General features: G+C 39.7%; 1 protein-coding gene across 2 annotated transcripts; it reads right to left on the bottom strand.

Moving 5' to 3' along the window:
- Nucleotides 1-2,769: 2,769 nt before the first annotated feature.
- On the bottom strand, nt 2,770-27,948 carry ZBTB10 (zinc finger and BTB domain containing 10). 2 transcript variants are annotated; one of them, XM_063392006.1, is made up of 5 exons: nt 26,893-27,948; nt 19,385-20,282; nt 10,679-10,852; nt 8,553-8,728; nt 2,770-6,116 (listed from the first exon to the last, which is right to left on the bottom strand). In XM_063392006.1, exons 1-5 carry the CDS (start codon nt 27,814-27,816, stop codon nt 5,811-5,813), a joined length of 2,478 nt encoding a protein of 825 aa, XP_063248076.1. In that variant the 5' UTR covers nt 27,817-27,948; the 3' UTR covers nt 2,770-5,810. The 2 variants fall into 2 exon arrangements, with proteins under 2 accessions (XP_063248076.1, XP_063248085.1); XM_063392015.1 differs by lacking the exon at nt 26,893-27,948 and adding an exon at nt 26,519-26,792.
- Between the last annotated feature and the right edge of the window lie 29 nt (nt 27,949-27,977).

Consider the following 27,977-nt stretch of genomic DNA (forward strand, 5'->3'; position numbering starts at 1 on the left):
TTCCTCACATGCTCCAGACACAATCAGACGAGCAGTGTGCAGATCCAGGAAACAGAAAACGCTAACTGGACAGAGGCCTTGGGTCTTCAGTAACCCCTGAAGACACAGCTATCCCAGTCAAGACACACACGCAGGCTTGCCTGTCCAGGATATCAAACCTACCTTTCTCTACAGGGCAAACAGAAAATTTCAAAGTGTTCAAATCCTTCAAAGACCCAAAGGGCTGATCATCTAACTGAAGAAACCCATTTGCGTGTGATCTACCAAAACCCCCTCATATTTAGGAGGTAACAGAAGCCAAAGCACCAGTTCAAACACATATCCAGCATTATTCAGACAAGGAGCTTTTGATAAACCCAGCTGAAAGCACCTGCTCCAAAATTCTCAGGTTGGTGGAGCTGGAGGGAGGCAACAAAACAGCAAGTACTACACAGTACTACTGCATTTCTAAGAGGATCCAAACCTGCTGCTATGCACTAGTCTGGGGCTGAAGGACCCTGTCTTGCTCAGCTTTGCATTACTTTATCTAAAATCCACTTGTATCTATAACTGCCTTATCTGGATTCTGCTTTTTGGAAACCAGTCATCTTTAAGTCAGCATAATAATGTATGCCTAAACCTGCCCTGTTATGAGAGAAGTTTAAAAATATAGCTTAAAATAACAGCTATTTTCTAGAAATTCTATTCTATGTCAGAAATAAAAATTATTTGCAGCTAATTGGTTTTTTTTTTCTTTTTATAGTATTGAATGTTAACCTTTAGCCATCCAAAGCAATCTCTGCATCTACGTGTGGAGGGTGAGGAGGCAAGGCACAGAAAAATAGATAGAATAAAATGGTTATTTCTTCAATTTATTTGCAGCATGGTAACTGAAAGACTGGTGCACAGAATATTAGAAGTCTTGAAATTATGTTTACACACCAAAATGTTAGTGATAAGTTATTTATATCTGTATCCTGAAGTGGCTAATCCCAATTGATTCAAGGTAAGAAACATTATATATAGCTTATTTAAAACATTCACGTCAAATTGCAATAATGTCAAATACAAAGTACTTGATAAGCCAATTTTATTTTCAAGTTTAAGTCCTAAGATCTTTCTAGTGTAGTTTTACATTTTTTCCCCACAAAAAAAATTTTAAAACCCATGGTGAATTATACATGAAATCTTCAATGTTAAAGGGTTCTGCTCAGCAACACCCCTTCCCCTGGATTTCAAACCTGTATTTTCCTTATTACAAATGAATTATTTTGTTACAGGTTTGTTAAAATACACTAAATAAAAACCAACTTATTTCTCTTTATCCATGGTGTCAATATTTAACCTTCACCATACTGTTCAGTGATGCACAGTAACGTGCTATTAAAATGTATAAAAGGCAAGGGAGCAACCATTTATCAAATAAAAAAATGGGTAACAGATCACACAGTGAAGAGGGATGCTAACAGAAGGATCTACAGTAAAATATCTACGGAAAGCTACTCAGTGCTACTACCTCTGCAGAGCCTGAACCACAGTCTGAAGACACTGAATAAACTCAAAACTGGGCTTCTTGCATAGCTTCTTCATCAGAAGGTTGTCACAAAGTAGTGCTAGAGAAAAATACAGTGAATTGTCCAAAACATTCAAGTAACAAACCAGAGGAATTGTAACAATGCAAATTCAACAGCCTTTTTCTTATCACATGGCACTCCACGCTTTGCTCCTTTTTCATTTTTTTGGCACAAGGTTTTTGGGCTGGTGGTGCTGTCAATTGTCTTGCTTTCATTTCAGTTTCTAAAGCCATTTAAATACAACAAAGTAAAAAAGGAACAGCAAACAAGGTACAGTACTTCCAAAAGTGAATTTTGCATCTAGGTGGAATCAGCAGACTACAAAAGTATTTCAGAACAGGTAGACTTGTGTTACTGGGTGGCAAGAACAAGAAAAATCAAGCGAAACAAAACTTAAAAGCAAGCTAGCAACCGAGATTGGCCTCATTAAAGCAAATCCTATTAAAAGCCTTACCAACTTAAAGCTAGGCAAGGAAAGCATCTTCTGCTAACAGCATTAGCAGTGACCCACAACTAGGAGCATACCTCATGCCAGTGTCCTGGCCCCCAACTTTTCTTCACTTGATAATGCTTATTCTTGTCAGAAGGAGGAGTAGTGATATGTAGTGATACCTGAAAACTGCATTTGCAGAAGGCTACACATCTCAAAAAACAGGCATACACTGTGGGAACCAGTAACTGCAACTCATACTTCTTAGGATGCATACCGACAACTAAATACAGCTCCTGGTTTTCAAAACTGGTTTCACAGCAAAAAGTACTTTACTAGAGGATTGTTTGCAAGCTGAACTACAAAATTGGTCTAAGTAACTGGAAAATGCCGTTTTCCCTGCAAGATGCATCTATCATTGCAATTGAAAAATGCTTTCTAATGCACTATTAATGCACTATTGACATAGGACAAACATATTTTATGTGTGTGTCTTCCTTACATCATTTGACCTACTCTGACCAGAACTTCTAATTGTGCATCTAAAGTGACTTTACTTACTAATTTAAATTTTGTCCTGCATCACAGTGCCCTGCCAGGAAGTGCTCTGTAAGATTATCTCTAAAAGATACCCACCACTGCTCGAAGAGACCAGAAAGCAAACAAAAACCCACAGAGAAAGGGGAAACCCCAACATCAGACAAACTTCATTTGTTTTAATAACAGACATGATTCTTTTCATAAAACTACTTGTGTGGCATTGCCCAAATACACAAATTGCAGACATTTGGGTTGAGAATTATTTAATCAGAAGACAAAATGAAAGACTATGCCTTTTCATTTGATAAATATGACATTTTAAGGGCATCAGTCTTCTTTTAAAATGGAAAAAAAATCTCTAAACAGACAAATCCATTGCCGTGTTACTACAGCATAACTTCAGCATTTCTTGAGGGAAAGAATTTCCTGCACAGAAAAATCTCTTTCTTATTCTTATAATAGTGAAGAAACTTGAGCTGTCCCTCAAGAACTAATTCTTCAGAAATTTTGTTTTATTTATTTAGAACTACCCAATCAAGCTAACATATTTAAAAGAACTTCTAAAGAAAACAATCCAGAAAAGCCAGATTGGAGATGGCATCCAAATTCTTATGTTTCTCCAAGACAAGAACAGTGGACCCTCATTGAAATATTTCACACCATTTGCTAGAGACAGTCATTTCTCTCTCTCCAACCTACCATGGGAAATCACATGCAACTTCTAAATGCAAGCAGTTAAGCTTTACCAAAGAAATGATGATTGTCACAATGCAACAGAATATTAAGGCCAGTGAATAGTTATAAATAACACAAATGTCTACTAAAGTCTGCCTTTCCAAATAGAACCAGAACAAAAGCACAACAATTCTGTAGTGTACCAAGTGTATATTTCAATTTACTGTAATGCAGTCTAACAACAAATTTGGTCATAATTTACCAGATATACATAAATGATTTAAGTAGTAAAAGAAGATTCAGTTCCAAGAGAATAAGTTCATACCTTGAGGAAAAAAACCCCAACAAAACAAAAGGAGGGAAAAAAAGGAAAAAATAAAAGGAAAATACATTAAGAATGTAGAGCCAGGTCCAGTTTCTACGCATTAAGTGAGCAGTATTCTAATAAAGCAGATTTAGGTGAATTTCAGATATATATATATATTTATATATATAGACAGATCTACCAATTGTAAACTATGGTTTTAAAAGGGATAAATGGGATGGAAAAATCTTTATGCTATACTTACATATTCACAAAGCAGAACATTACTTTAACGTTTAAAATATTTTTTTCATTCATATCATCTTTGCCCAACTAATTTCTACTTTGGACCCCACCAGAATTACACATTACTCATTTCAGTCTAGAACAATGAGAAGAAAATGTAATCTTCAGTGTAAAAAAAGGTTCCCCACCCTCCCCACCCTCCCCAAAAAAACTATTCATGTCAGGTTACAATGATGTGGAAACTACCAATGAAACAAGTGGATGATAAAAAAAAGCATTTTAATTCCCATATGACCGTAGTTCAAACTTCTCATCTCAGTTTCAATCAGCAAAAACAATGTCTTAACATTATGTTACTGTTCTATGGACAACAGTAAAGCTTGTTCCTTTAAATACATATCAACTTTGATCAGATGGAGCACCAGTAAGATTTTGTCCATCAAAGCATAATTCAAAGTTACCCACACAACTACCATAATTTAGTTACCTGACATAAAACAGGAAAAAATATACTCATTTTAAAATTAAACAAAGTTGAAAAATATGGTGACCCTCAATTGTTTTTTATACAGTACTGTCACACTGGCCTAGCTATGTGTCATGACAAATGATCTGCATATTTACTCACTGTGACATAATAGTACATCAGCCTTATTGTTCCAATGATTGCCTGATTCACTTGCCTTAGGCTAGACAACACAGAGGAGGTTAGGGTGAAGGTGTAATGCCCTCCTCTCCCTATGAAAGGGGCTGAAATCATTGGTACAATATTACAAGCTTAGAAAAAAGGGGGGAAAAAGAAAAAAAAAGAACTATGTGGCAACAAAAATTCAAGTTTCAATGCCTCCTAGAAAATCTGAAAAAAGAGCATAGGGAGCATATCCTCCTGAAAAGTAGACAACTCAAAGAGCACTATTTTGCTTTGGACATTTTGTTTTGCTTAAAAAAAAAAATCAGAAAATGAGCAAGTTAAATGTAATTTGCTTATATTAAATACTAACAAGACCCATGAAGTACAAAAGAATAAAAAATAGTTTGTGTTCAGTGATGAACGAGGGGCACAATAGCCTAGTGTCCAATTCACATCACATAAACTAGCCAAAAAACGGACAAGTAAGAAATTATTGACCAAAAAGTTGTTTTAATATGACACTTTCTCCATTTCTTATATTTTTATTCTGTGTGACTGAGGTATACACCAGGGAAATCAAAAAATGTTGAGAGAAGGGGGGTTTAGAAGAGGGAAGAAACATTATTACATCGATACCTTTTACCATGGCTGTCTCTTTTGACTAAGTGGCACAAGAGTTACCCATGCTCTGATGAGTCTGTCATTTTCATTACTGGTCATTTCTTCTGCATTATCGTTTTGAAACCGATCAATCAACAACAACCTTCTTTAAAAACAGACACTAAATTAATGCCATTAACAACTTCTCCAGTGCTTATCACCCATAGCACCTGCCAGCACAGAGCCAGAAGTTTTCAACCCAAATTTCAATATGTGTTGGCAATGTGTGTGACACATATTTAAATGATTTGCTTTCACCTATCAGATTACGGGAGAGGTAAGGTTTGTATGGCAAAGACATGCTTGTGGAAAATGAGCCACTAGGCTCAAATTAGCTTCACTGATTCACCGACAAAAGTACGAGTGGATTTGGGAAAGCTGTCTTTGTATTTCCATACAAAGTTGCAATTTTCTTCATTCATGTTAACAGATACATGAATGTGTAACATAATTACAGTTACTACTATGTCTGAATAGGACCCAAGTAGCTATAGCCTATAAATAATAAAAAATACATTTTTCTTTTGATAACTGACTGTAGATGTGAGGACTCTGTATAATTCAACCAAAAGGTTGTATGCTGTACAGTCCTGTGCAAATATCATAAAAAAATTAATAATCCTTTTTTTGCTATAAGGCTTTGACCCTACATTTTCACAGCAACATAACTACCATCCAGCCTGTACCATATTTCACAAGCCTTCAGTCCAAAAATGCAAACAGTCAATGCATACAATGTCCATTTGCAGCACCCTGAAGTCATATGCTCTGTCAGTCATCTAAAGGCATACAAACTTCCCCGCCTTCATCCCATCGAGACTGCTCGTTCTGTTCTTCTACATCATCACCAAGCTCCTCATCGCCTTCTCCCACTTCGTTTTCTTCGTATTCCTCATCCCTAGGGAAATCTGTGTCCTGCACCTGGTCTGCTCCCTCTTGCCCTCCAGGCTGAGATTTATCTGCACAGTCTACACAAACTCCGTAACGTCGTGATCCGTGTCTTATTCCAACGCTGGCTGCTAGCATGAAAATCTTCTTACACACCATACACTTATACTTTTTATCCTTTTTATGCACCTGTGGAAGAGAAATTTGAACAGCTGAATACAGGCATATCAGGTTACATTTGCATATAGTACTAGAAAACAATAATAACAATAATAATTATTAAGATAAAAATTCCTATTTTTAACTTTTCCAAAAGATACCCAATGCTGTCCAGAGTCAGTAAGGATGACTGGAGATCTGTTTATGTATTCCTCAGCAGCTACGAGCTACTGCCCACAAACAAACACCTCACTGGAGCTCAGCAGGTCACCTGCTCTGTGCACAGGTGAGTGCTCAGGTCACAGCTCCTCAGGGTACAGAACAAGACTCAAGCAATGAGAGCAGCACAAACCCTTACACTGCACACAAGATAACTTGTTTAGAAAAATGCTTTTTACAATTTTAAATCCTAGAAATATTAAGAACAAGCAAAAGTTATTAAATTCAAGAATTCAAAGAGCAAAATTATTCTTCCATGACTTGTCCCTCTCAACACAATTAAAACCAACATCAACTTTCCAGGTCCCTTAGATAATTTTTTGTCCTGTATTTGAGTCTGTATGTAAAATTAGAAGGCTGCTGTTGACTAACCATAAACTTTGCTTTTGAATTTGGAAGTATGTTGCTTGTATGAGTAACTGAATTCAGCAACCATGTGTATTAGTTATTATCCATGAAAAAATTAAATTGAAGACTTCCTCCTTCCATCTGATGTTCCCACAACAGATTACAATTATGTGCCTAAATATCTCATTTGAAGTCCCATTGAAAAAGCTGAAATTTTAGATAAAAGAGAAATTACCACCCAGATAAGGGAAAAAAGGAATTAGGTCATGATACAAATAGTTACTTCAGCTCTGCTATATAATCTGTACAGCTGATACATGTGCTTTCCTCAGCCTCTAGACTCGTTATAATACTTCACACAAGGCAGAATGTTTGAGGTTTGTTGAACTGAAAGGGGAAGGGGCGCCGGGAGAAGAGAAGAAAAGAAAGTATTCAGACTTGATCAGGGACAGGACACTTCAGTTAAAGCACAGAACTGCACTGAGCTCACTCCACAGCGGTTTTCACACAGTCTGATTTCATCTCCTTTCCTGGAGGGAAAAAATCTTCAGCTACAAGTCCTGGTCAGACTGCAGGACAGAAAACTGAAGTCCCACTCTACTCCCAGCAGACCAACTAACTCCCACGGTTGCTGTTTTCTCTGGTGAGCCAAAGGAAGGAGCACGGCCATCAATGACGCAATAATGGCCCAATTTTCTGTCTTTCTTCATATGAGAGATGCTCCATCCCTCCAATCATTTTCACAGCCCTCCTCTGGAGTATCTCCAACAGTTCCCCTTCCTGTTCTGGGGACCCCAGAGGTGGCTGCAGTGCTCCAGGTGGGGTCTCATGAGGGGCAGAGTGCTCTTCCTCACCCCGCTGGCCACGCTGCTTTGGATGCAGCCCAGGACACATTTGGCTTTCTGGGATGAGAGCGCACACTGGCAGCTCACCTCCTGCCTCTCACCACCAGCATCCCCAGTCGTTCCCAGCAGGGCTGCTCTCCACGCAGTCATCCAAGAGCCTGTATCCAGACCCAGAGTTGCCCCAACCCAGGTGCAGCACCTTGGAGAAGTGCAATTGATCCCACTCCATGGACTAACCTTTTCAGTCTATCTACAAAACATCTTTCAAAATGAGGGGATTTTTAAAATCACAGCTTGGAGAAATGTTACTATTTTCTCACCATTGCTTTTATTACTGTCCTAAAACACACCTTGGATTTTATATTGTATATATTATAATGAAGCCTTAATTTCCTTATAGAATAGATACAAAGTACCTACAAAATACCCAAGACAGATAATACTTTCTCTGGATCCTCAGATAAACACGTACTCAAGTCAAATCCTGAGTTATGCAACATGCACAAGACAGGGTAAGCTGAACTGCTGGTTATGGTACTGGCAGAATGCAAGTCAGACAGATGTTTACTGTCTGCATCAGATATTTTTCATTCTTTCCTAATCTTAAAGCAGATACTATACTACAGCTTTGTCTAGCTGTGAAATAAACATTTCAGAACTACCCCAAGACATTGTGCAATTGCTGAATTAACAGGGTGCCCTCACAGAAAACGGTGATGCAGCATTATAGACCAGTGCTGTTCTACTGCAGTAAAGCTAAGCCAAAACTGCTTTTCATTATCCACAGAATACATACATACACTGCATCCCTTTATCACATCACTTTCCAAATAACCTTGAAATGACTGTCTTCATTGACACTGCATTTTCCACTAAGAAAACAAGAGGCACAGTTATCCAAGAAATGTTTATCTACATCCATTTCAGATCAAGATAAGACAATTTACATTAAGTCAGAGAACAGTTTGTTCCAACTACCAAAACACCTGAAAAACCCCATAAAACCCCACTTGTACATGTGCATACATATACATGAACACTTGAGATTACCTACCAAGGAATGTCTCTTTACATGCTCTCTTCGTGTAAACAGCTTCCCACAGATGTCACAACTGAAGGATCTCACGCCTGTGTGAATGAGCAAGTGTCTCTTTAGTGTTCTTCTGTATTTGGCTACATAATTACAGTGTGGACACTTCAACTTGTTCATGATTAAAGCTGAGGAATCGCCTGTAAGATAAGAAGCCATCAGGAGAAAAGATGATGAAACACACAAAAAATATTGAAATGTGTTCTGTCTGGTGCAAATAAACAGGTGTCAAAACAATAAAGCAAAACACATGACTTTTCAAATCAGCCAAATCAGGACAATGCCCCGACAGGACAATGCCTGTCTGCAGAAATCACAAATGCTGCTAAGTTCTGCATGTACAATTCTACTAGAAAAATACCTACTTGTAACCAAAGCATTTTTACCACAGAAGCCTTATTTCATGAACTGAACTAAGTTAACTACAATTTACCATTTTTTCCATTTATTCCATTTTCCTAGACATCAGTTATACCAGAAAACACTTTCTTTCTGGATTAGAAACCCTCTAACTCAGCAGCGTTTAGACATTTGCAATCTTGTCTCCCGATATTCTATATAGAATTATATGCAGGAACTGTCTACCAAGATCTGACTTGACATATCAATAAAAAGAAAGTATAACTAAGTAAGAATTAATATTGACAAAAGGACTATGACAGTAAGAGGTAGAAAAATTCTGAAATTCTCATAAATTAAGTTAGTGGTTCAGATTTTACCTATTTTCTACTTTGATCAAACAGCAGAAAAAATAAAAAGAATAGGAAAAACTTCTGGAAGTAGGAATATCTCACTTCTTCCTTATAATGGAGCAGAATTCTACATAGTTTGCTAAAAAGATATATGCAAAACAAGTTTAATATAGCTGCCTATTACTGTGTGAAAAAGAAAAACAAAGGATTCTATGACATGGAGAAGGCTGCATAAGAATACAAGCACGATTTTGACAATAGCATACTGACTCAACTTACTAGAGGTGAGAATTTATGAACATAATCATAACCATCTAGAAGCACCCACAAAGCACTGGCTAACACTACATGATTATGTGCAAGGGTTTCTAATGCTGAGGCTGGCAGGAAGAAAGTGTAAGTAATTGTGCTTTATGTGCACATGCTCACAGGCCTGTATCTAGGATTGCCTCCTTTGAGCTTCTATATCCATTATAAGATGGAAGTTACATTTGCTAATATTCATAAGTCTGCATATTGGAGCTCTCATGTGAGCTGCATGTCAACATAATCTCACATAATGGTTTACATGAAGGAAAGTAAGTTCTAGAAAGGCAGACATCAGGGCTGTAAGATACATGGGAATTTAATGGTTTAAGAACACACAGACTCCTAAGACTTTCTAATCTCCTGACTGCTAGTGAATTTCACCTTCTGATGACCAAATTTCTTCTACTGTAAACCCCAAAATATTTAAAATAAACCATAAGCCACATCCCAGTAACAGCTCAAAGTTAAAGAGAAGAGGTAATAAGCATTACTATTAACCAGTACTTGATAAATTCTTTTTACTGAAAACTATGTATTGTAAGGAACTAGCAACAATTGGTTTAGATGTTTTAGATATGGCGGTGTTTTCAGACAGAAAAAATAATTACAGATAATTGCTTGCTTGAACTGACAGAGGACTTAATTATAGCTGCACTGAACTAAAAACATTTATTGCAATGAAGTCTTTTATTTTTAATAGCAATATGCTGAGATACCCATTCAAAATTGTATTTAATTCCATATCTTCACCATCCAAGTTTTCAATTTCCAAGGCCATTTATCTGTATTTATCTTAGTAAAGAAAGGGGCAGCTATCAGGGTATTAAAGACCTCAGGTACCTTCACAGTCAGTCACAATACAAGAACTGATATAAATCACATTCTGTTTTTACTTTTCCCTACATGTGAATTCCTTTTCCTCCCTCCAAGGAAGTACATTATCCAGAAAGGCAAATGATATGGAAGAAGTTTATTTAATCTCATAACCCTCTAAAAGACTGAATCAAATATTACAAGCAGTGATACAAAAGATAGAGAATCCCTATCAGAGGAAAAAAACCCAACCTACTCTCCAGCAGATACACTTACCATTTTCCCAAGCTTCTTTTGGCCAAGATTCTGGCAGCAATCCATACTTGAAATCACTTGAAGTGCCCGGTAGCAGCCCATACTTGAAGTCACTTGAAGTACCCGGCAGCAATCCGTACTTGAAGTCATTTGAAGTACCCGGCAACAGTCCATACTTGAAGTCACTTGAAGTAGCTATTAAAGACATATTCTTACTTTAGCTTCCTGGGTTCTAATCAGTCATCAATCTAATCTGTTTACCAAAATATATACCCTTTTGAAACTGGACAAGAAAGTTTCTAACCTTAAAACAGTAATTATAACATGATTTCACATAATATTCAACACTAAAACAAGAAATACCTGCATTCCTAATTTCAATGAAGTGTGACCCTTGAACTACTCTGCACAGCACCATTTCTTCTCCCCATCCTGAGAAAAATTCAAAGCCTTTTTCATACTACAGGGACTCTGATGGTAAGGATATGTATTAAGCATATAAGCATATGTGATACGTATCACTACCATCATGAGGGGGCTTGAAAGGTTTTCCATTGGATTCTCTTTAGAACTGCTTCATGCAGTTACTTCACCTGGCCTGTCACAGGCAGTCTAGGTGGTACAAAAGTAAGTATTTTCTACTAGAGGCATGAGGGTTTTTTTTAATTGCCTTAAAATATCTCCATGGTATGTGTACAGTGCTTTAAATACCTTTATTTATATAAAGGATCCTACAGCTATGTCTAAATCCTCCTCTGAATAATCATCTCCATTACTCCACAACCACATCAATTCAAGAGACCGTAATTGCTTGGAATATAACAGCTTAAAAGACTAGTTTGAATATTCACATTTGCTCTTAAGACAAGACCTTACATTGTCTTTGTATCCTTTTTTCCTCTTTAAAAAATAAAATCATTCAGAAGTGAACAATGCCTTAAAAAGAGCTGGGCTTGTTTAATTCCATACTTATAACACATTAGAATTGCATCAGTGAACCATGGAATCACTATTACAGAGCACAGAGAAGAGAACTATAAATAGCACACAATAAAGCTGCACTAACAATTCAACAAATTCGTATTTGTTGGGCAGAAGCTCTTCTGGCAATAGGGTAAGTCAATGTTCCCCCCCCAGTCCCCAAGACAGGAGTTTATGGGAAAACATGAACTCAATAAATCCATTACTTTCCTCACAGGCAAACAGTAGTTAAATAAACAAACTGCAGTGGTAACTGGCAGATTTCCTTTTATTTCTCTGGATGGTAGTTGTGTCCTTACACTGGATTCCCAATGTCACCACTGTGAAAAGTCTTGGGGAGATGCGTTCTTGCTTTCAAGCATGAAACTATACTATTTTAATAGTCCAAAGACTTGTTTTTATCCCTACACTGTTCATTCTAAGGATTTTTTGGGGAAAGGAAATTCTCTTGGGCTAAAACAGAATTTCATGCAGCTAGTGGCAAGCTGCATATTTAAACACTTCCAACTTGCAGTTTTACTGGAAAAAAGTACAGATTACAAATCCTCACAGCATGAGATACATACAGCAGTTTCATTAACTGCTCAGGCAGCATTACCACTGGCAGCAGTGATTTGGTCTGCAACATAAGGCAACAGTTCAAAAGGATATCACTTAACAAGTAGGAAGCTTCTAATTCTATCCTATCCATTAGACAATGGCAAACAACAAGCAAAGCTGGATCATGACTGCTAAACTAGGCATCCCATCAGAGCTTTTAAAAAGCAGACCTGGAGTGAAAAAGTCAAATAGCAGTATTTTAGTTCATCTAGCTATGTATTTTGCTATTAAAGAAAAAAGAAGAGGGAAAGGAATAAACCTTCCTCTCCCTTAAGAAACACAAAGGAGTGAGGAATTTTTTTTTAATTACTGACATAACTTCTGTTATGTCCAAAAGAGGCAAGAACTCCTTATACTAATTCAGAGTGATGGACTCCAGCAACGGCATCTCAACAGCTCAAGGAATAGAACACAGATACCCTATAGACATGCCAACTACACATTCCTTTGAGGTGAGGAGGAAGATTTCCTTCTGCAATACACAAGGAAGGATTAGTGAGGAAGCAGTGTTGTACAGTCCGAGTAAGAGCAAAGATGAGTTTATCTTAAGGCTAAAAGCCTCCAAATTACAGGAGGCAGAAGAAAAACCAAAAACACTTTTATAATGTTTAAAGTATTAGATCCTCTCTTTATAGATTTTTCTCTCTGTACTGGAACTTTAGCTGAACAGTGAAAGGTCAGTCAGTAACAAAATATTTTGATCACTTTTCTCTGCCTTATAGGATGAATATCTGTAATATCAACAGGCCCAAGTCTTTCCTGCACACAGACATAACGTTATGCTGTGTACAGACACTACTGTATAGCTGCCTTCAGAATAAGCATACATCAAAGCCTGACCATAGCTAAGAGTTAGACCAAGCTGAACACATTTTATAACACTGTCACTTTGACAATTCTTCAGTATTTAAGAGAACACAAATTTCACTAGGAACATGTATGTACACAGCTGGTATTTTTTTAAGTTTGAGGGAACTTAGGAGCTCCAACTCCTGCATAGTTCAAGATCTTGGCACAAGACTAGCATAGAGCCAAATAGATTTAAAAGCTGTCATCTAGTGTAGGTAGTAGCTACTAAATCTTTCAACCTCCAACTGGAAGAGAAGACCCACTAAAACATGAAAGAACACCAGTACAGATACCACAAGAGATAAGAGGTTGCTACACATGCTTCAGTCCCTGTATACATGACTAAGTAGATAATAATTAAACCTAATGCTTATTCTCAGAATAATTCATTGACCTAGAAAAGCTGTTTTCTAGATTAAGCACACATTTAATGTGTTGAAAACAAAACCATGAAAAAAGCATCTTTAGTGTCTAATTACTCATCCCAACAGGACAGATTTTAATTACACACACACTGGAAGCTGGAAATGGAATACCTAGCCTCTACTACCTTCCTCAGCTGGATATAGAGCCTACAGTCAGGTAAGCTTCCAGAATGCAACACATTTACAGACCCTTGTGGCCCATAATATCTTCTCCCATTTCTCCTCTCACCCAGGCTACTCCCCCCCTGAAACCTGCTTGCAAAACCAGGCACAATCATTATCTGACTTGTTCTGGTCAACTTAAAGCCAGATGACAGCCTCTTGATAGGAGGCCAAAAGCAACTGTGGATACAGTCATACTGCTAGACTGGGGATGGGGTGCAAAGGGGGAAAGTGGAACCAGGTAATGTAGACGTTTGGGGAAAAAAAAATGCTAATTAGAAGCAATAATATTCTGTATCTCCAGACCAAGCCACCTGACCACAACTTTTCTCTGATCTAAGATCACCTTTTTACACTTGAGTTGATTTCTAGGAGGTGTAAGTTAATAATCCAAATGTCAATTAACCTCAAACATTTACCCATTCTTCTACCCTGCATGAATAAAAGGCTCTCAGTCATCTGATCTTTAATAAAAGTCAATATCAAGCAAAGCCAAAATAATAAGAAATAGAATACAAAGGAGCTAATTAATCATCAGCACTAAATTCACACTATGATGATTTGAGAAGAGAGAAGGACACTGTGAGATAAAATGAAGTGCTTGTATGGCTTTTACACCGCTAACAAAAACTATCAAAAACACTGTGAAAGGATTTTACGTTGTACTGCATTTCTGCTCAGGAAAAAGGACAACCAGAAGCCAGATACAATGATTGTTAGTTTTGAAAGCAAGAGGTAGGTGTGCACCACCAGACAGAGAGAACATGTCTAACCCAGAAACATCCTTAGTTTGACAAGTTTTCTTTTTCTGCAACTAGAAATATGCTGATTTGAAAAGAATACATTACTGAGAAAAGGATACATTACTGAGTAGAAGATGATATGGGAAATAATGAGAAGTTCACTGACAGAAGCCATTGAATAGGTCATTATAGAAAAGGGCACACACATATGGTGCACTGAAGGAAAAGAGACAAAACTCTGCATTAGATACAGCTGTTTGTAGTGAACTGAACTTCTGTTTTCTTTACATGTATTAGCACTGGAAACAGTGCCAAAATAAGAGAAAAATAAATACTATTTTTCACTAAATTTTTTGACACTGACTGCTCATCTAGATCAATTTTAAAAGACAGGAAGTAGACAGGATAAGTGATTAGGCCATAGCTTTCAAGGATTGTAAAGAAAGCAGTGGTAATCTACTGATACAATCTGGATTGCTATTAGCGAGCTGGATTTGGTGCTTATGTTAGGTAACATGACAGAGGAAACAGCACTGCCCAGACTGACATACTGGGAAGGTGGAGAAAAGAAACTCCCTTTGTTCCCAGAGTATTTCTCACAACTTTAACCTTGCTTCTTCTGAAAAGGCTCATTCTGGAAGCACATTACTGCTCAACTGCCTCTTGCAACAGAGGGCTCAGACATACTTCAGACACTTTGCAAATGCAATCTTACTCATACTCTATTTATTGCTCCCAATTACTCTCAATTTTTACTATTTTTCATTCATGAAAAAGTGCTATATTGCCATGACTACAAAGTCTAGCATCAACTACCCCAGACAGAAGACCACCAACTGAAGCCAAATATATTAGACACTTGTTTTTCAGTTTATCATACCTTCCCTGAAAAATTCCTTCCCAAGAAAGTGAAAGCTATTTTGCTGATGTCCTCCAACAATTATACCAGTGAAACACAAGGAAGTAAAGAACTTTCCTCGTGGAGAGCAGATCTTTATGGGGGAGTTAATTGTTCATTAATTGTTCTTGTTAATAGACCATTTTTATTTATGGAGTTGCTACCATCATCACTATTTCACAGATGAAAAAAATCAGCACTTCAGATTGGTATTTTTTTAGTAAGTCAATGCATTGTACTGGGACTCAGATTTTCAGGCAGAGAAGATCTGTAGACACAAAACCTTCTTTCCCAACCCATTCACCAAAAAAAAAAATTCCAAAAAAAAGCAAATTGACAACAGTAATACAAAAATATTGCCTAGAGTTGTAGGCTCAGTTACAGACCACATTGTGAGAATGTGAGGAGAGGATCTGCTTTTCTTTGGGATGATCCCTGGGAGAGGTAAATTTAATGAACTGAGAAGAGGTTGACACTCAGATATTGCAGTGTTATTAGAAGACTTCTAAAAACCTTTGACACCTTCAGGACTGGATTACATATGGAATGGGGCAAATAAAGTGGTTAAAGGTCCACCAAGGAACTTAAAATTTTTAATCGGAGTATCAGCTTGAGGTCTACAGAAAATCTGACTGAGTTATAGTAACATGGAAAAGTACAAAAAATATGCAATTCTTTTTTCTTTTGTAACACAGTCAGTCAAGTGAGGTTTATCCCTACAAGAAATATATATATGTCCTGATGAGCCCATCAATCTTGATTTCTTTAAATACAAAGATGCCTGTCTTTATAGTAAAGTCCTAAGCAGATTGTGTTATGCTTCTCCCTTGCATCACGACAAAAGCTGGGACCAGCACTACATCTTTCTAAGTGGGTTTAGGTGCTGTCTGTATCCTTCTGAAAACTAGTTGTTTCTACAGCAAGCTGAATTAAATTCCTTAAGAATCCCTACAAAATCAGTCAGGAACCCTCTTGTTCCACCAACAGCTGTTTTAATCCTGTACTTGTTAACCTTTCCCTCACTGCCCACCAGAGTGAGGTGACAGGACAGCATTATCTAGCCTGAAAAATCACAGTAATGAATTATACACTTGTAGCTTCATTACTGGGATACTGCATGCAAGTCTCAAAAATCATCACTGTTAGTTCCAGAAAGCATAAGCAATACTTCACAGCTATGTTCTGAAGTCTGAGTATAGGACACTTGTACAAAAAAAACCAAAACCAACCAGGCCCAGATGAAAGACATACCCAAGAAGTGATGAAAATTGACAAAATCACCCCATGAACAGACATTAGGAATATGATGAATTATGTTCACTGAGCTTTTATGAACTTTTGTCACACACTGTAAAACTGATTGATATGCTGACTGTTTGCATGGTTATTTTCACCATGGTAAATGGTTAATTGTAGGATGAATGATGGCTGTAAACAGTAAAAGATTTTTAGCAGATTATCAACTAGGAGGGAAAGTACTGAGATAGGTGGTAACATTCAATGTTTTCGTTAAACAGCTACTTTAATTAATATAGTTAAAACTGGAGAAAACTTAAATAAAATATAAGCAAATGTAAGACAGTACAAGGAATTTCAAACCCATCCTAACTTTTTAAACATTCTTTAAAGCTCACCAAGACATTTCTTTTACAGGAAAGGTGTTAAATACAAAGTCACTGGCAACACAGGGTGAGAGGAAGAAGCAGCTGAAATATCCTTAATGGATATGTGTAGCAAAACTCATGTTCAGAAAAGAACAGTTTAACATATTTGCTTCAATGGAACAAGAGGGGCAGCAGATGCTTCAGAAAGCTTTTACTGTTTATTATCTAATACTTACCAACTGTACCCAACTGGAAAATTCATTTACTACAGAATTCAAGGAAGTGGCTTCAGGGATAAATTTTTGTAGTGAGAGGAGTGATCTTAAGTAGGCTTCCCTTCCACCATATCTACAGTATTTATTTCCCATCACAAAAGCATCGGGCCAACCCAAACCTAAATGAAGGGCACAGAAACTCACTCTGCATGGAACTGACAGTTCATAACCACTGGTGTTATCCCCATCAGAACATGACAAAGCAGAATAGAAGCTTGTTGTTTCCCTTTTAGCAGCCAACAGGAGAACACACTCTTTAGCTCTGAACATAAGAATTTACTATTCTTTATTTTTCTTCTTAGAGAATTGTCTTATAGCTATTCCAGATGACATTTTCTTATGTATTTTTACCTCTCAGGGCCTATTATTTTTGGTAGTTTTTCATCCCCACAAGAAATTTAATCCAAAACTAAAAAGTTATTGTATAACCTGCAGGTTACTCTACAACTCATTCTTGACATTCTTCCAAATCTCCACTCCTCCCTCTTCCACTTTTTCTTTGGCATAGAGGGAGCAGTTAAAAGAAGAGTGTTTAAGAGTGGAATCTACCTGCAAAGCAAAGGAAAAGAGCCACAAATAGAAGAGAAAGAATACCACAAGCTGAAGAACAGACCATGAGTGAAAAGTAAGCTATACCAAGCCCTACTTCAGTCGCTCTTCCTGTTTCAAACAATATGCATGCAAAAACTTAGTACAAGCGAAGGTATTATTACAAAAATATTAGATATGGCCTCCAAAAGAACTCTGACACTGACAGAGAATGTAATTATGTACTTGGAACATATATGCTGTGTTCTGAAAATACTAAGAAGATTTCTAGCTGACCAGCATTTTAGAACTCAGTCACAGAACTTTCAATGGTTTTGGACAGATACCAGAACATATATTCAGCATACTCTGTCTCCAATACAGTTCTTTTCATCAAAATGCTACATGGATGTATTTTGTAATTTAATTTTTTAGCATAACAAGTTACTGGAAACATTGGTGCTTTTGTAAAAAAAAAAATTAATTAACATACTGCACTGCCCATGTCCTCCATTATTTCTCCAAGAAATCTTCCCAGCACACATACAAAATTCCGCAGAATCCAAACAACTATTTATATCTGTTGTTGGTGCCATCATACAGTAGATGTATTCTCAGTATTTCCATCAGTAAAAGACATTGAATATTTACCCCATATCAACATCAACAGAAATCACATGCTCAATTGTGCCAGAAATTCTGTATTTGTGCAGCTAATACACACAACCTCAGCTCTAGCCCCAGACCCTCTGCAGTCCTTTTCCATGGCACTGCAATCAGAGCAAGTCGTGTAGCCCAGCACAGGCAGAACTGTGTTGGTGCTGAGGACTCACCATCCCCACTATCTGCAGCTAAAGCTGCTTCACTTAGGCTGGATCTAACCTGGTGCTGTGGACCTGAGGCCTATCAGCAACTGTCCTGTTCCTGAAACAGCTTCTGTCCTCAGTTCAGCCAGAAGGAATCCTGTGCACTCTAACAAAGCTTAGGCAGTAAGAGAAGTACAGGAAATTCACTTCACAAGCACACACTCCCAGTAAAGCTAGAGCAGAGCTAGCAGAGTTCAGAGATGAAGAGCAGAGATAAGTAACACCCCCAGGCATTTGCAGAAGTGCTCCTCAGCACAGCTGCTTCTCCAGAGCTGCTCTGTTGCATCACACTACTCACTAAGCTCATGAAGGTCTCCTGTACTGGAGAAACACAAGCCCAGTCCCAGCCCACAGTGCTCTGCCCAGGCACTGCTGGCACTGCACAGCCCGGCCCTGGGTCCCCATGTGCCCCCTGTGGGAGCACTGCTCACCTGCGTCCCCCAGCCCCGCAGGCAGGAGCAGAGCAGGGCCCCTGGAGGGGACAGGACACCCACAGCTCCCTGATGTCTTAAGCAAGCATACATTTTATACTGCTTTAGAAACAAGACGCATCTAAAGAACTTTGTTCCAACTGTGTCTCAAATCCACCCCAACTTGGCTCCTTAACTGCAGTAAGTTTTCAAATCTATTAATTCATCAAAAAGTGAGGCAGGTAAATGACAGTACTTCAAATGCATACATTAACTATTCATACAGCATAATAATTTAAAAAAACAAAAACCAAAAGTTACAAACTCAGATACTTCAGTCAATACTTAATTTTCAAATGACATAATTGATGTTAAGCAATATTTACCTGCTTCTTCTTTAATAAATGACAAATCTTCTTCTGGATATGGGACCGACGGTTGCAACACTGAGCAATCTTCAGAGTTTTCTTCAGTATTGGGTGGTATATTATAAATAAATCTCTTCGCAGTTTGGTTTTTCCTTCTTGCTTTTCCAGGTTCTTGAACTGATTGTCCTTGTGCACCCATGTCATTCCACACAAAAACTTTTCCCTCACCTTGAGATTCATTTTCAGCCATTTCAGGTGAGCTGTCCTGGACCCAACTGCAGTCATTCATTTGGTAGCTTTCCATTTGGCCCTCATCAATAGGGTAGGGATCATTCTCAGTTTTTATGCTACTTGCCAAGTTGGTGAGGTTTCGTGTTGCCCAGAAGCTGGCAACTTTTTGATCCCTTGGAGATAAACCATCCCTACTAACAGATCTTCTGTTGTAATCCACTACCACAGTCTCTGGAGCTTCTGATTTTATACTTATGTTTAAGGCATCTTTAATGAAGTTGCGGCAGGACTGGACAACCTCCGTCATCTGAAGGTAGCTGGCCACCGACATCACTTCAATGGCATTTTGGCTCGTAAGCACGAGGTTACCAGAATATAAGAAGTCCAAGATGACAGAAAAACCTTGAACAGCAACAACGTCTAAATAGGTAACAGTGGTTTGGTTACGGCTTTCTTTGTTTGTAAAGCAATACAGAGTCTTAAAGAAGCGGCTGCCTGCAACCAGGATGTTCTTGTGAGCTCTGAAGACCCTCCCACTCACCACAATATTAACATCACAAAGAATGCCTTTCTTCCTCTGCTCGTTGAGCTCTTGCAGGAGCTGATAGCAGTAAGAGTTCTCGTTTGGCCTGCTGTTAAAATCACAGTATCCTTCATTATTCAGTTCTGATGGTAACTCTGCCTCCTGCAATTAAAAAAACCACACAAACATAATTAGCTCTAAATAAATGCTCTCCTTAGTTCTTCAGCACTATACTAAGGATATGAAAATAAACTTAAGAAGATAACTGAAATCAGAATATTTTTTTGTTATTTATGTTTTTGGTCACAAAGGCAGACAGGAATACATAATTAGCATTTATCCTTTGCTTTTTAACTGCAGCAGGTTCAGGATTAAACAGTGTATCACATGACAAGCAGACAAAATACTGCAGATGACAAAACCCCCCCCGACTTAAGCTTCTATTAAAATACTTAACTCAGACTTTGTTGAAATAAGCCTCCCAAAGTTACCAGTGGGAACACTGGCACAATACTTATTACACACACACACAACCTTTTCAAGATGTGACCTCGAACATGGCTTCAAAATTTTGCTAAAACCTGATATTTTCAGACAATCCAACACCAAGACATAATTCATTATTAAAGATTAGTTCAGACAGGGAGAAGTCAAGAGATCTGAACTGGATTTTAGAGCACATAGAAAACTTCTAACTTCTGTTTAGATAAAGATGATTCAGAGATGTTACAAAGCAGCAGCTAGGAGAAAGCAGAAAACACAGACTGGCATATTTGAAACCATACTTATATGGGCTGACATATGCTGCCATCAAGAGCAGCAACAATGACAGTCTGTTTCATTCTACATCTCCAAGATTCTCTCTTCTTTCCTAGCAAACAGGCAAAGTTCAAAACTGGAGAGCTCCAAGCCAAATCATTATTTTCTTCTCTCATCTCTTAAAACACCTGACTGATTAGGAAGCTAGAGAGGGTGTTAAAGCTCCCCTGCCTCAACATTACAGGTCAAAATCAATATTAAGAAGGTAATGTTAGCAAAGTCAGGAGCCCATAAGCTATGCTGGGGCTAAAATACACATTGCAGGAAAGTACTGCTTTTAATTTGGGACTATGGCAGAAACCAGCTACATATCTTTAAAAAGTCACTTTCCACCCCACAGGCATCACTGGATGAAATCAGTACTCATCTCAATTTATAATCCCAGTGTGGATCGCTGGAATGTCAACTGAGGTTGTAACTACATCTAAAATAGTAACTACATCTATAAGCAGAAAATAAGGCCCCGTATAACTAAAACAGAAACTGTGCCATTCCAGCATCTCCTGCAGAGAAATTTCAGTTTGCTGTTACATTCAAGTTGCTTCTGAATCTCTACTCTTCTTGGAAAAACACTTCATTGAAGAGGAAGAAATAAAAGCAGTTAGGCTTTTATGTGAAAACAAGCAATAGATCTTTGCCCAACCTCATCTTAATTTTTCTGTGTACTTTCTAACACACTCCAAGTACTCCCTCCGATCAAGGCTGTGAAACAGTTAGCTCCAGATGTGGGACAGCTAAGGCTGTCATTCTAAGTTCTTAGCAGATTTTGGTTTTGGATTAGCTTCCTGTCACTTCAGCACCAGAGCACTGCATAGTTTCAAAACACCAATTACGCTGATACTGGATCAGATTAAGATGGAAATTACGGTACGCTAAAGTGTTGTCACGCTCATCAATCATCAGTGACTTGCAGCTCACATGATAAGTGTTAGGTAGATGCTATGATAGCTGCCAATTTCATTCTCTGAGAACGCATTAAATACTGCATAAAATTTAAAAAACAACCTGCAGCAGTTCTTTTCTTTTGACAAATGTCTGATTAAATAATGGAGATAGAGTACATTTTAACTAAGCATGTATAAGTGCCCAATCAAGCTGGGACAAAAAAAAAATTACAATGTGGGGGTTTTGTTTCCTGAGAACAGGATGAGCCAGCATGGTGAGGATGAGCTACAGATCACAAATGTGCTACAGAAGAACAAGACTGAAATCTTCATTATGACAAGACCAGAAGGTTGAGGGGAAAATGAGACAAAATGCAACCTGTATGCAGGCTATAGGGGTGTGTGTTGGAGAAAGAGATCAATCAGTATTACAGCTTTAGTTACTATTATAGCTTTGCAGAAATAGGTGCATAAACATTTCTAAAACTAACTGCACAACAAAATCTATCTGTTTTACTGCTGGTATGGCACAACACTTAGTGTCACGACTCAAGTGAAGTCCTGACATCTGAACAGTTATCAAGTCTATGTATACCAAGAATGACAAGTAGAACTGACATCTATTATGAGAAAAATGAATAAAATAGTATTACTTTAAGAGATTTAGACATTGATACAGAAAAAAATACAACACAGTTCAACAGGAGGCAAGGTGCAGAAAATAATTACAGGAAAAAGTGTATTTGCAAACTTCTGTTACTTACATGACACATCATCATAAGGGTTCTTTCGTCTAATGAGAACAACAAATGAATGATATTTGCTTAGATATCAAATATATTTCCAGAATACAGACCCCATATTCTCATCAACTAAGATACCTCAACAGCAAACAACCTCATCCTTTAATACACACTAGTAAGAAATAAAAGATAAAAATCAGCACAATTTCATTTCAATTTGTGCAATCTTCAATGTTCTAAAGCAATAACTTCTCTCTGTGGGTGAATTTAAGTGCTGTAACAGAAGAGAGGATGCTTAAGGAAACTAATACTGTGCTCAGTTTCAAACAGACTTCTCTAAATACACATAAAGATAAATTACTACTTTATATGTATAATTCATTAGTAAAGTTGCCCAAAAGCTAACAGGAGCAGAAACGGATGATCAAAAACTGCTACTAGAAGTTTAGTTTGTTTAGTTTTCTTTCTCCTACTGTTCCATCAGCATACTCTGTCCCTGGAAGGAAGAACAGTGAGGGCAGGAAGAATTAAGAAAAACCCAAACCAATCTAACCACAGATTCCATCTCAGCTGCATGTATATGAATAGCAGTTATGCCACATTTTTTAACCCCTTCCCCATTACCACATCTTGCTCTACAGCAGTTCCCTGGGCCCCCAAATTAATCCTTACTCTGGTAAATGGATCTTCTAAAAAAGTAAGCTATCAGCAGCTTCTTAATCACGTGCAGCTACAGAGGAAAATTATCTCAAAGTATGTTTCCATCAGCTGCACACGATGCTCCACTGTACACACACAGCATCACTCACAGACAACGCAGCAATTTCAAATTATTTCATTAATTGCCTAATATTAAAGTGAGTAGTTTGAGGTTTGATAAAAACACTACAAGAAAATACACTAAGTGATAGCCTTTACTCCGAGGCCTGACTTCCTCCTCAACTTCTTTGCTCTGCTAAGAGTAAGTCTACAAGTTAACTCTAGAACACTGTAATGTAACTAACATCTGAAGCATGACTTCCATTCATCACTGCTCACATAATGCAAACAATTCCAGTTCACATGGAAAAAATAACACATCAAAGGCCTTCCTCCTTTTGGAGAGCTTCTGCTTTAAACCAACATGCCTGTTAGACTGGAGAAAGCTTTTCTGGCAGTATTTCCAAAGCTTAGCTTTAAATTATGTCCAGAAAGAAAATATTTTAAGAAGATGGTTTGAGGGGAGGAAGCCCCAGCAGCCAATAAATCTGCATCTTATGGACCCAAATTCAAAGAATAACAATATTTTGCTGTGATTTCCCAGTAAGCATCCGTTTCGTAAGATTCTTGCAACACGATAGCTTGTTCACTAAAAAAACAAAGGTAGTTTCAAGATGATGATAGATTTCTTTAAGCTTTAACGTGGAGAAAAATTATTTTAAAAACTAGACTAGAAAATGATTCAAGAGTTTGGTCTTAGAAAGAAGCATCAGCTGACAGCTCAGTAACCTTGAATTACAGCAGCTGCAACCACTTGTGATGTATTTTGGCATTCCAAATTAAATGTATCCCAAAAATAAACTGAAATCATCATTTATTTCTTCACAAGTGTAATATCCAACAGACCTATAGAAATTTCCACTGCTTTACTATCTTAACACCTACAATTTCCTTTCTGTGCTTGAGTGGTGGCACTATGCCATATGTTTATTAGCAGCTGCTAAACATGCCCTGCAGTTGAGGCTTGTCAAGTCCATAATACATGTGTGCTGTCCCCAACACAAAGGCTGAAAGATCTCTCCCAAGTTTCATTAAATCCAAACGGCTTTGCTGCCTCATTATGTATGTTGGAAATACGGTCAGGGTACAAATTACCTACTTTTGTTCCAAGTATCTGGTATCATGGCATTTAGAAAAAATGGGGCTATTGTTTTGGTATTAATTTAAACATATGTATCAAAAGAAATTCAAGTGCCATTAAGAGTATGAAAGGATACGGAAATTAAACATAGAAGGGAAAGAAAACAGAGATTCCTAATCAGGTTTTCGATAAAGAAACTGTAACGTGAAAGTGCGCCACAAAGAAAACTACACTGACTCCTGAAAAACTGCAATTCCTTCCCTCATGAGAAGTTTTTAACTGAAATGTAATTGCAGAATAATGCACAAAGCACTGTTTTCCTCTCAAAAAAAAAAAAAAAAAAATCAATCTCTTTACAGCTACCTTTGTCCCAATCTTATCTTTACTACAGAAGAATCACTGACTCATCTATCCTACTGTTTCATTTATTATCACAGTTACTACAAATATTTTTTCTCAAACGATCTGTGGTATAAAAGCAGAGATTCATTTTTACAAATATTCCCATGGCAATGAAAGGTCTTCAAACAAACACTTACAATCTTCAAATACACACATTAACTTGTAGGCTACTGTGAGAACCAACCAATATTGTCCTTCCTTCCACCCTCCCAGAATTTAACAGTTTTACAACAGACTCAGGGTAAGAGATCAGGAAGGAAAAAAAATTAACTGAGAAGGGAAAAAATGCTTGGAATACCTTTTATTTAAATACAGCTAAAACAGAGTGAGAGAAGCTTCCAAGTGTGGCAGGGATTAGCAGCATCCACTAACACAGGAGGCTACACAGTGACAGAACATACTTCTGCAGAGTAATCATTCACAACTCAAAGTTGGAAACTAAGCAACAAGACGGTAAAGAACGTACTGCAATAGCATTATGCAAAACTGGAACATTTTCAAAGATATGAAGAAGTAAAAGAAACTAAGAGTAAAAGTCTCTTAATTAGAAACAACTAATTGAAAGCAAATTTGGCTAAAACACTTCAGAGTGAATAGCAAACCCCAGAAGACTGAAGAAAACTGATAAGATGACCTACTACCACAAAACATCTGTAACAGTAGATGCTATAAAACCACACTCACTGAAAAGGTAGTATTAATCACCTTGAGGGTGAATGTTGCATTTGCAAATCCAAAAATAATATTTTGAATAACTGGTATTTGTGCACCGTAAGGTTTCCCTTGCAGTCCTGCAACAGCTTCACATAAAACTTGCATACAATTTCCAAGTATTTCTAAGAAAACTATCGTTCACCTAACATTTTATAAGTCATCCTGTAATCCTGATATCCTGCCCTAACATTTGACTAGCAGCTCTTGTCCAAGGTACCCTGAGCTCCTTAGAGTGCTCAAGCAATAACCTCAACCTAACTACCGCATTGTATTTCAGGCTTCAAATAAAACTATGCAACCAAGGGGGGTGTTTTAATTAAAACTGAATCCTAAATGCAGAAAATCGGAGTGACTAATCATTTAATTCCGGCTAGCAGCCTAACAATTCAAGGACTAGCCTAACCCGAAGCAACACTAGCTAATACCCGCAGGCAAGTTTAACGCCAGCGAAGCGATCGAGCGAACTTCAGCAGCGCAGGCATCCCTAGGAGAAAAGGCTGCAGAAGGCTGCGGATTCAATACAAGTCTTCTTTGGGTGCTTTTCATCCACATATGTTCTAGGGCAAGCCCTGCCTCATTCATGAAAACAGCCAAGAAGCATAGTGATTTGAAGTTCAGCGGGGAACGTGAAGAGTTTCACTACTCCTACAGCGTTAGAGGAGCGCTGGCATAGTAACACGGCTTTCAGGAAACCACATGTTTATCTCAAACACACACCAAGCGATTGCAGACTTCTTGCTCAGCAACTCAATCCAAAGCAACGCAATCGGGAAAAAGAGATTTCAGCGCGAAGAACTTAAATACACAGAGTTATCCGATTAGAGCACCGGGGCCACACCGCCAAGCGCGGCAGGGCGATTCCAATTTCACGCCGCCCAGTCCCCGTTTCACAAGCGGTCGCTGGCCGGACACTGCCCTCCCTCCGCCCGTACCGCAGGAGGAAGTTGTAACGAGCGTATTTAAATCAGTGCTGTGACACTGGGATTCCTACGCAACTTTTTTCCCACATCGCCGGTTTATCTTCACGAGATAAAGATGAACTAATGAAAGCGGCACCCGCCGGCCCCGGACGGATAACGGGAACGGAGCAGTCACAAACAACAGCCCGCGCTGTGCCTGCCCGCATCCAGCGGCAGAGTCACCCCAGCTCCCACAGGGGGCTCGTCTCCCGCTGCGGACGCGGCGAGCGAGAGCGGCGCGGCGTGTCCAGCCCGCCGGGCAACAACCACGAGCAGCCATTTAAAGAAGTTCACACCGCGAGCACACGAAAACCTCACCTATGCCAAAGGGGAGGCCGGGATTGCCCCTCCCTCCCTCCCCCGCCGCCGCCCCTCGCCTCGCCGCCGCCCCCTCCCCGTCCCGTGCCGTACCTGCTCGGCGCTGCCGGGCTCGTTGAGGCGATGCTCGGCGGAGAGGTGGTGCCGCAGGAGCAGGGTGCGCTTGTAGTTGCGGGTGCCCTTGCAGAGCTCGTCATGTCCCCCGGGCAGGGGCGCGCCGGACATGATCAGCTCGGGGGGCGCAGCGGCGGCGATGGCCGCGGTGCACCAGGCGCAGGACATGAGGCCGGTCTCCTGGCAGTAGTAGAGCCACGGGAACTCCTTGAGCCAGGAGCCCTGGAAGGAGATGTGCAGCTTCTGCAGCAGGGACTTGGGCCTGGCCAGCGGGAAGTGCCGGATGCTCTCCCCCTCGCCGCTGCCCTCCGCCTCGTCCCCGCCGTCGCCCCCCGACCGGCGGCTGCTGCTGCAGCTGCCGCCCTCGGCGCCGCTGCCGTCGCCCAGGCTGCCCCCTTCGCCGTCCTCCTCATCGTCGCTGCTGTCACTCAGCGAACCCCCGTCCTGGACCAGCTCCTTGCCCTCCAGCAGCCCCTCCGTCTCCAGTCCCTCCGCGCCCTCCAGCTCCATCTCCTCGTCCGCCCCCCGCCCATTGAAGTGCTTCCGCGGCCAGGCCGCGGCCTCGCAGCCATTGTTGGCGGCGGGGTGGGCGGCCAAGAGCCCCCCGCCGCCGCGGAAGGCCAGAGTCCGGCGGTTCCTCTCGGCAAACATAGGGCCGGCGGCGGCGGGAGGCGACGCCGCGTCCTGGGGCAGCAGCAGCTCCTTCTCCTCGGCGGCGGTGGCCTCCAGCTCCTCGGCCTCCAGCCCCTCCAGCTCCGCCTCCTCGTCCGCCCCGCGCCCGTTCAGCGCCTCGGGGTCCTGCCGCTCCCAGGCCTCGGCCCCCGCCGCCGAGGCGGCCGCCGCGGGGGTGACGAGGCCGCCGCCGCGGAACGCGAGCGTCCGCCGGTTTATCTCCGCGAACATGGCGGGCGCGCCCCGCGCCCCCCGCCCGGCCGAGCGCTCCGTCCGCCGCGGGAACGGGGCGGGGGAAAGAGGCGCCCGGCTGCCGTGCGGGGGCGGCGGCCGAGAGAAGCGAAGTCCGGCCGCTCGCTCCCCGCTCCCCCGGGTCCGGCCTGGATCTCGGC

The sequence above is a fragment of the Prinia subflava genome, chromosome 1, assembly GCF_021018805.1.
Source record: "Prinia subflava isolate CZ2003 ecotype Zambia chromosome 1, Cam_Psub_1.2, whole genome shotgun sequence".
Taxonomy (NCBI): domain Eukaryota; kingdom Metazoa; phylum Chordata; class Aves; order Passeriformes; family Cisticolidae; genus Prinia; species Prinia subflava.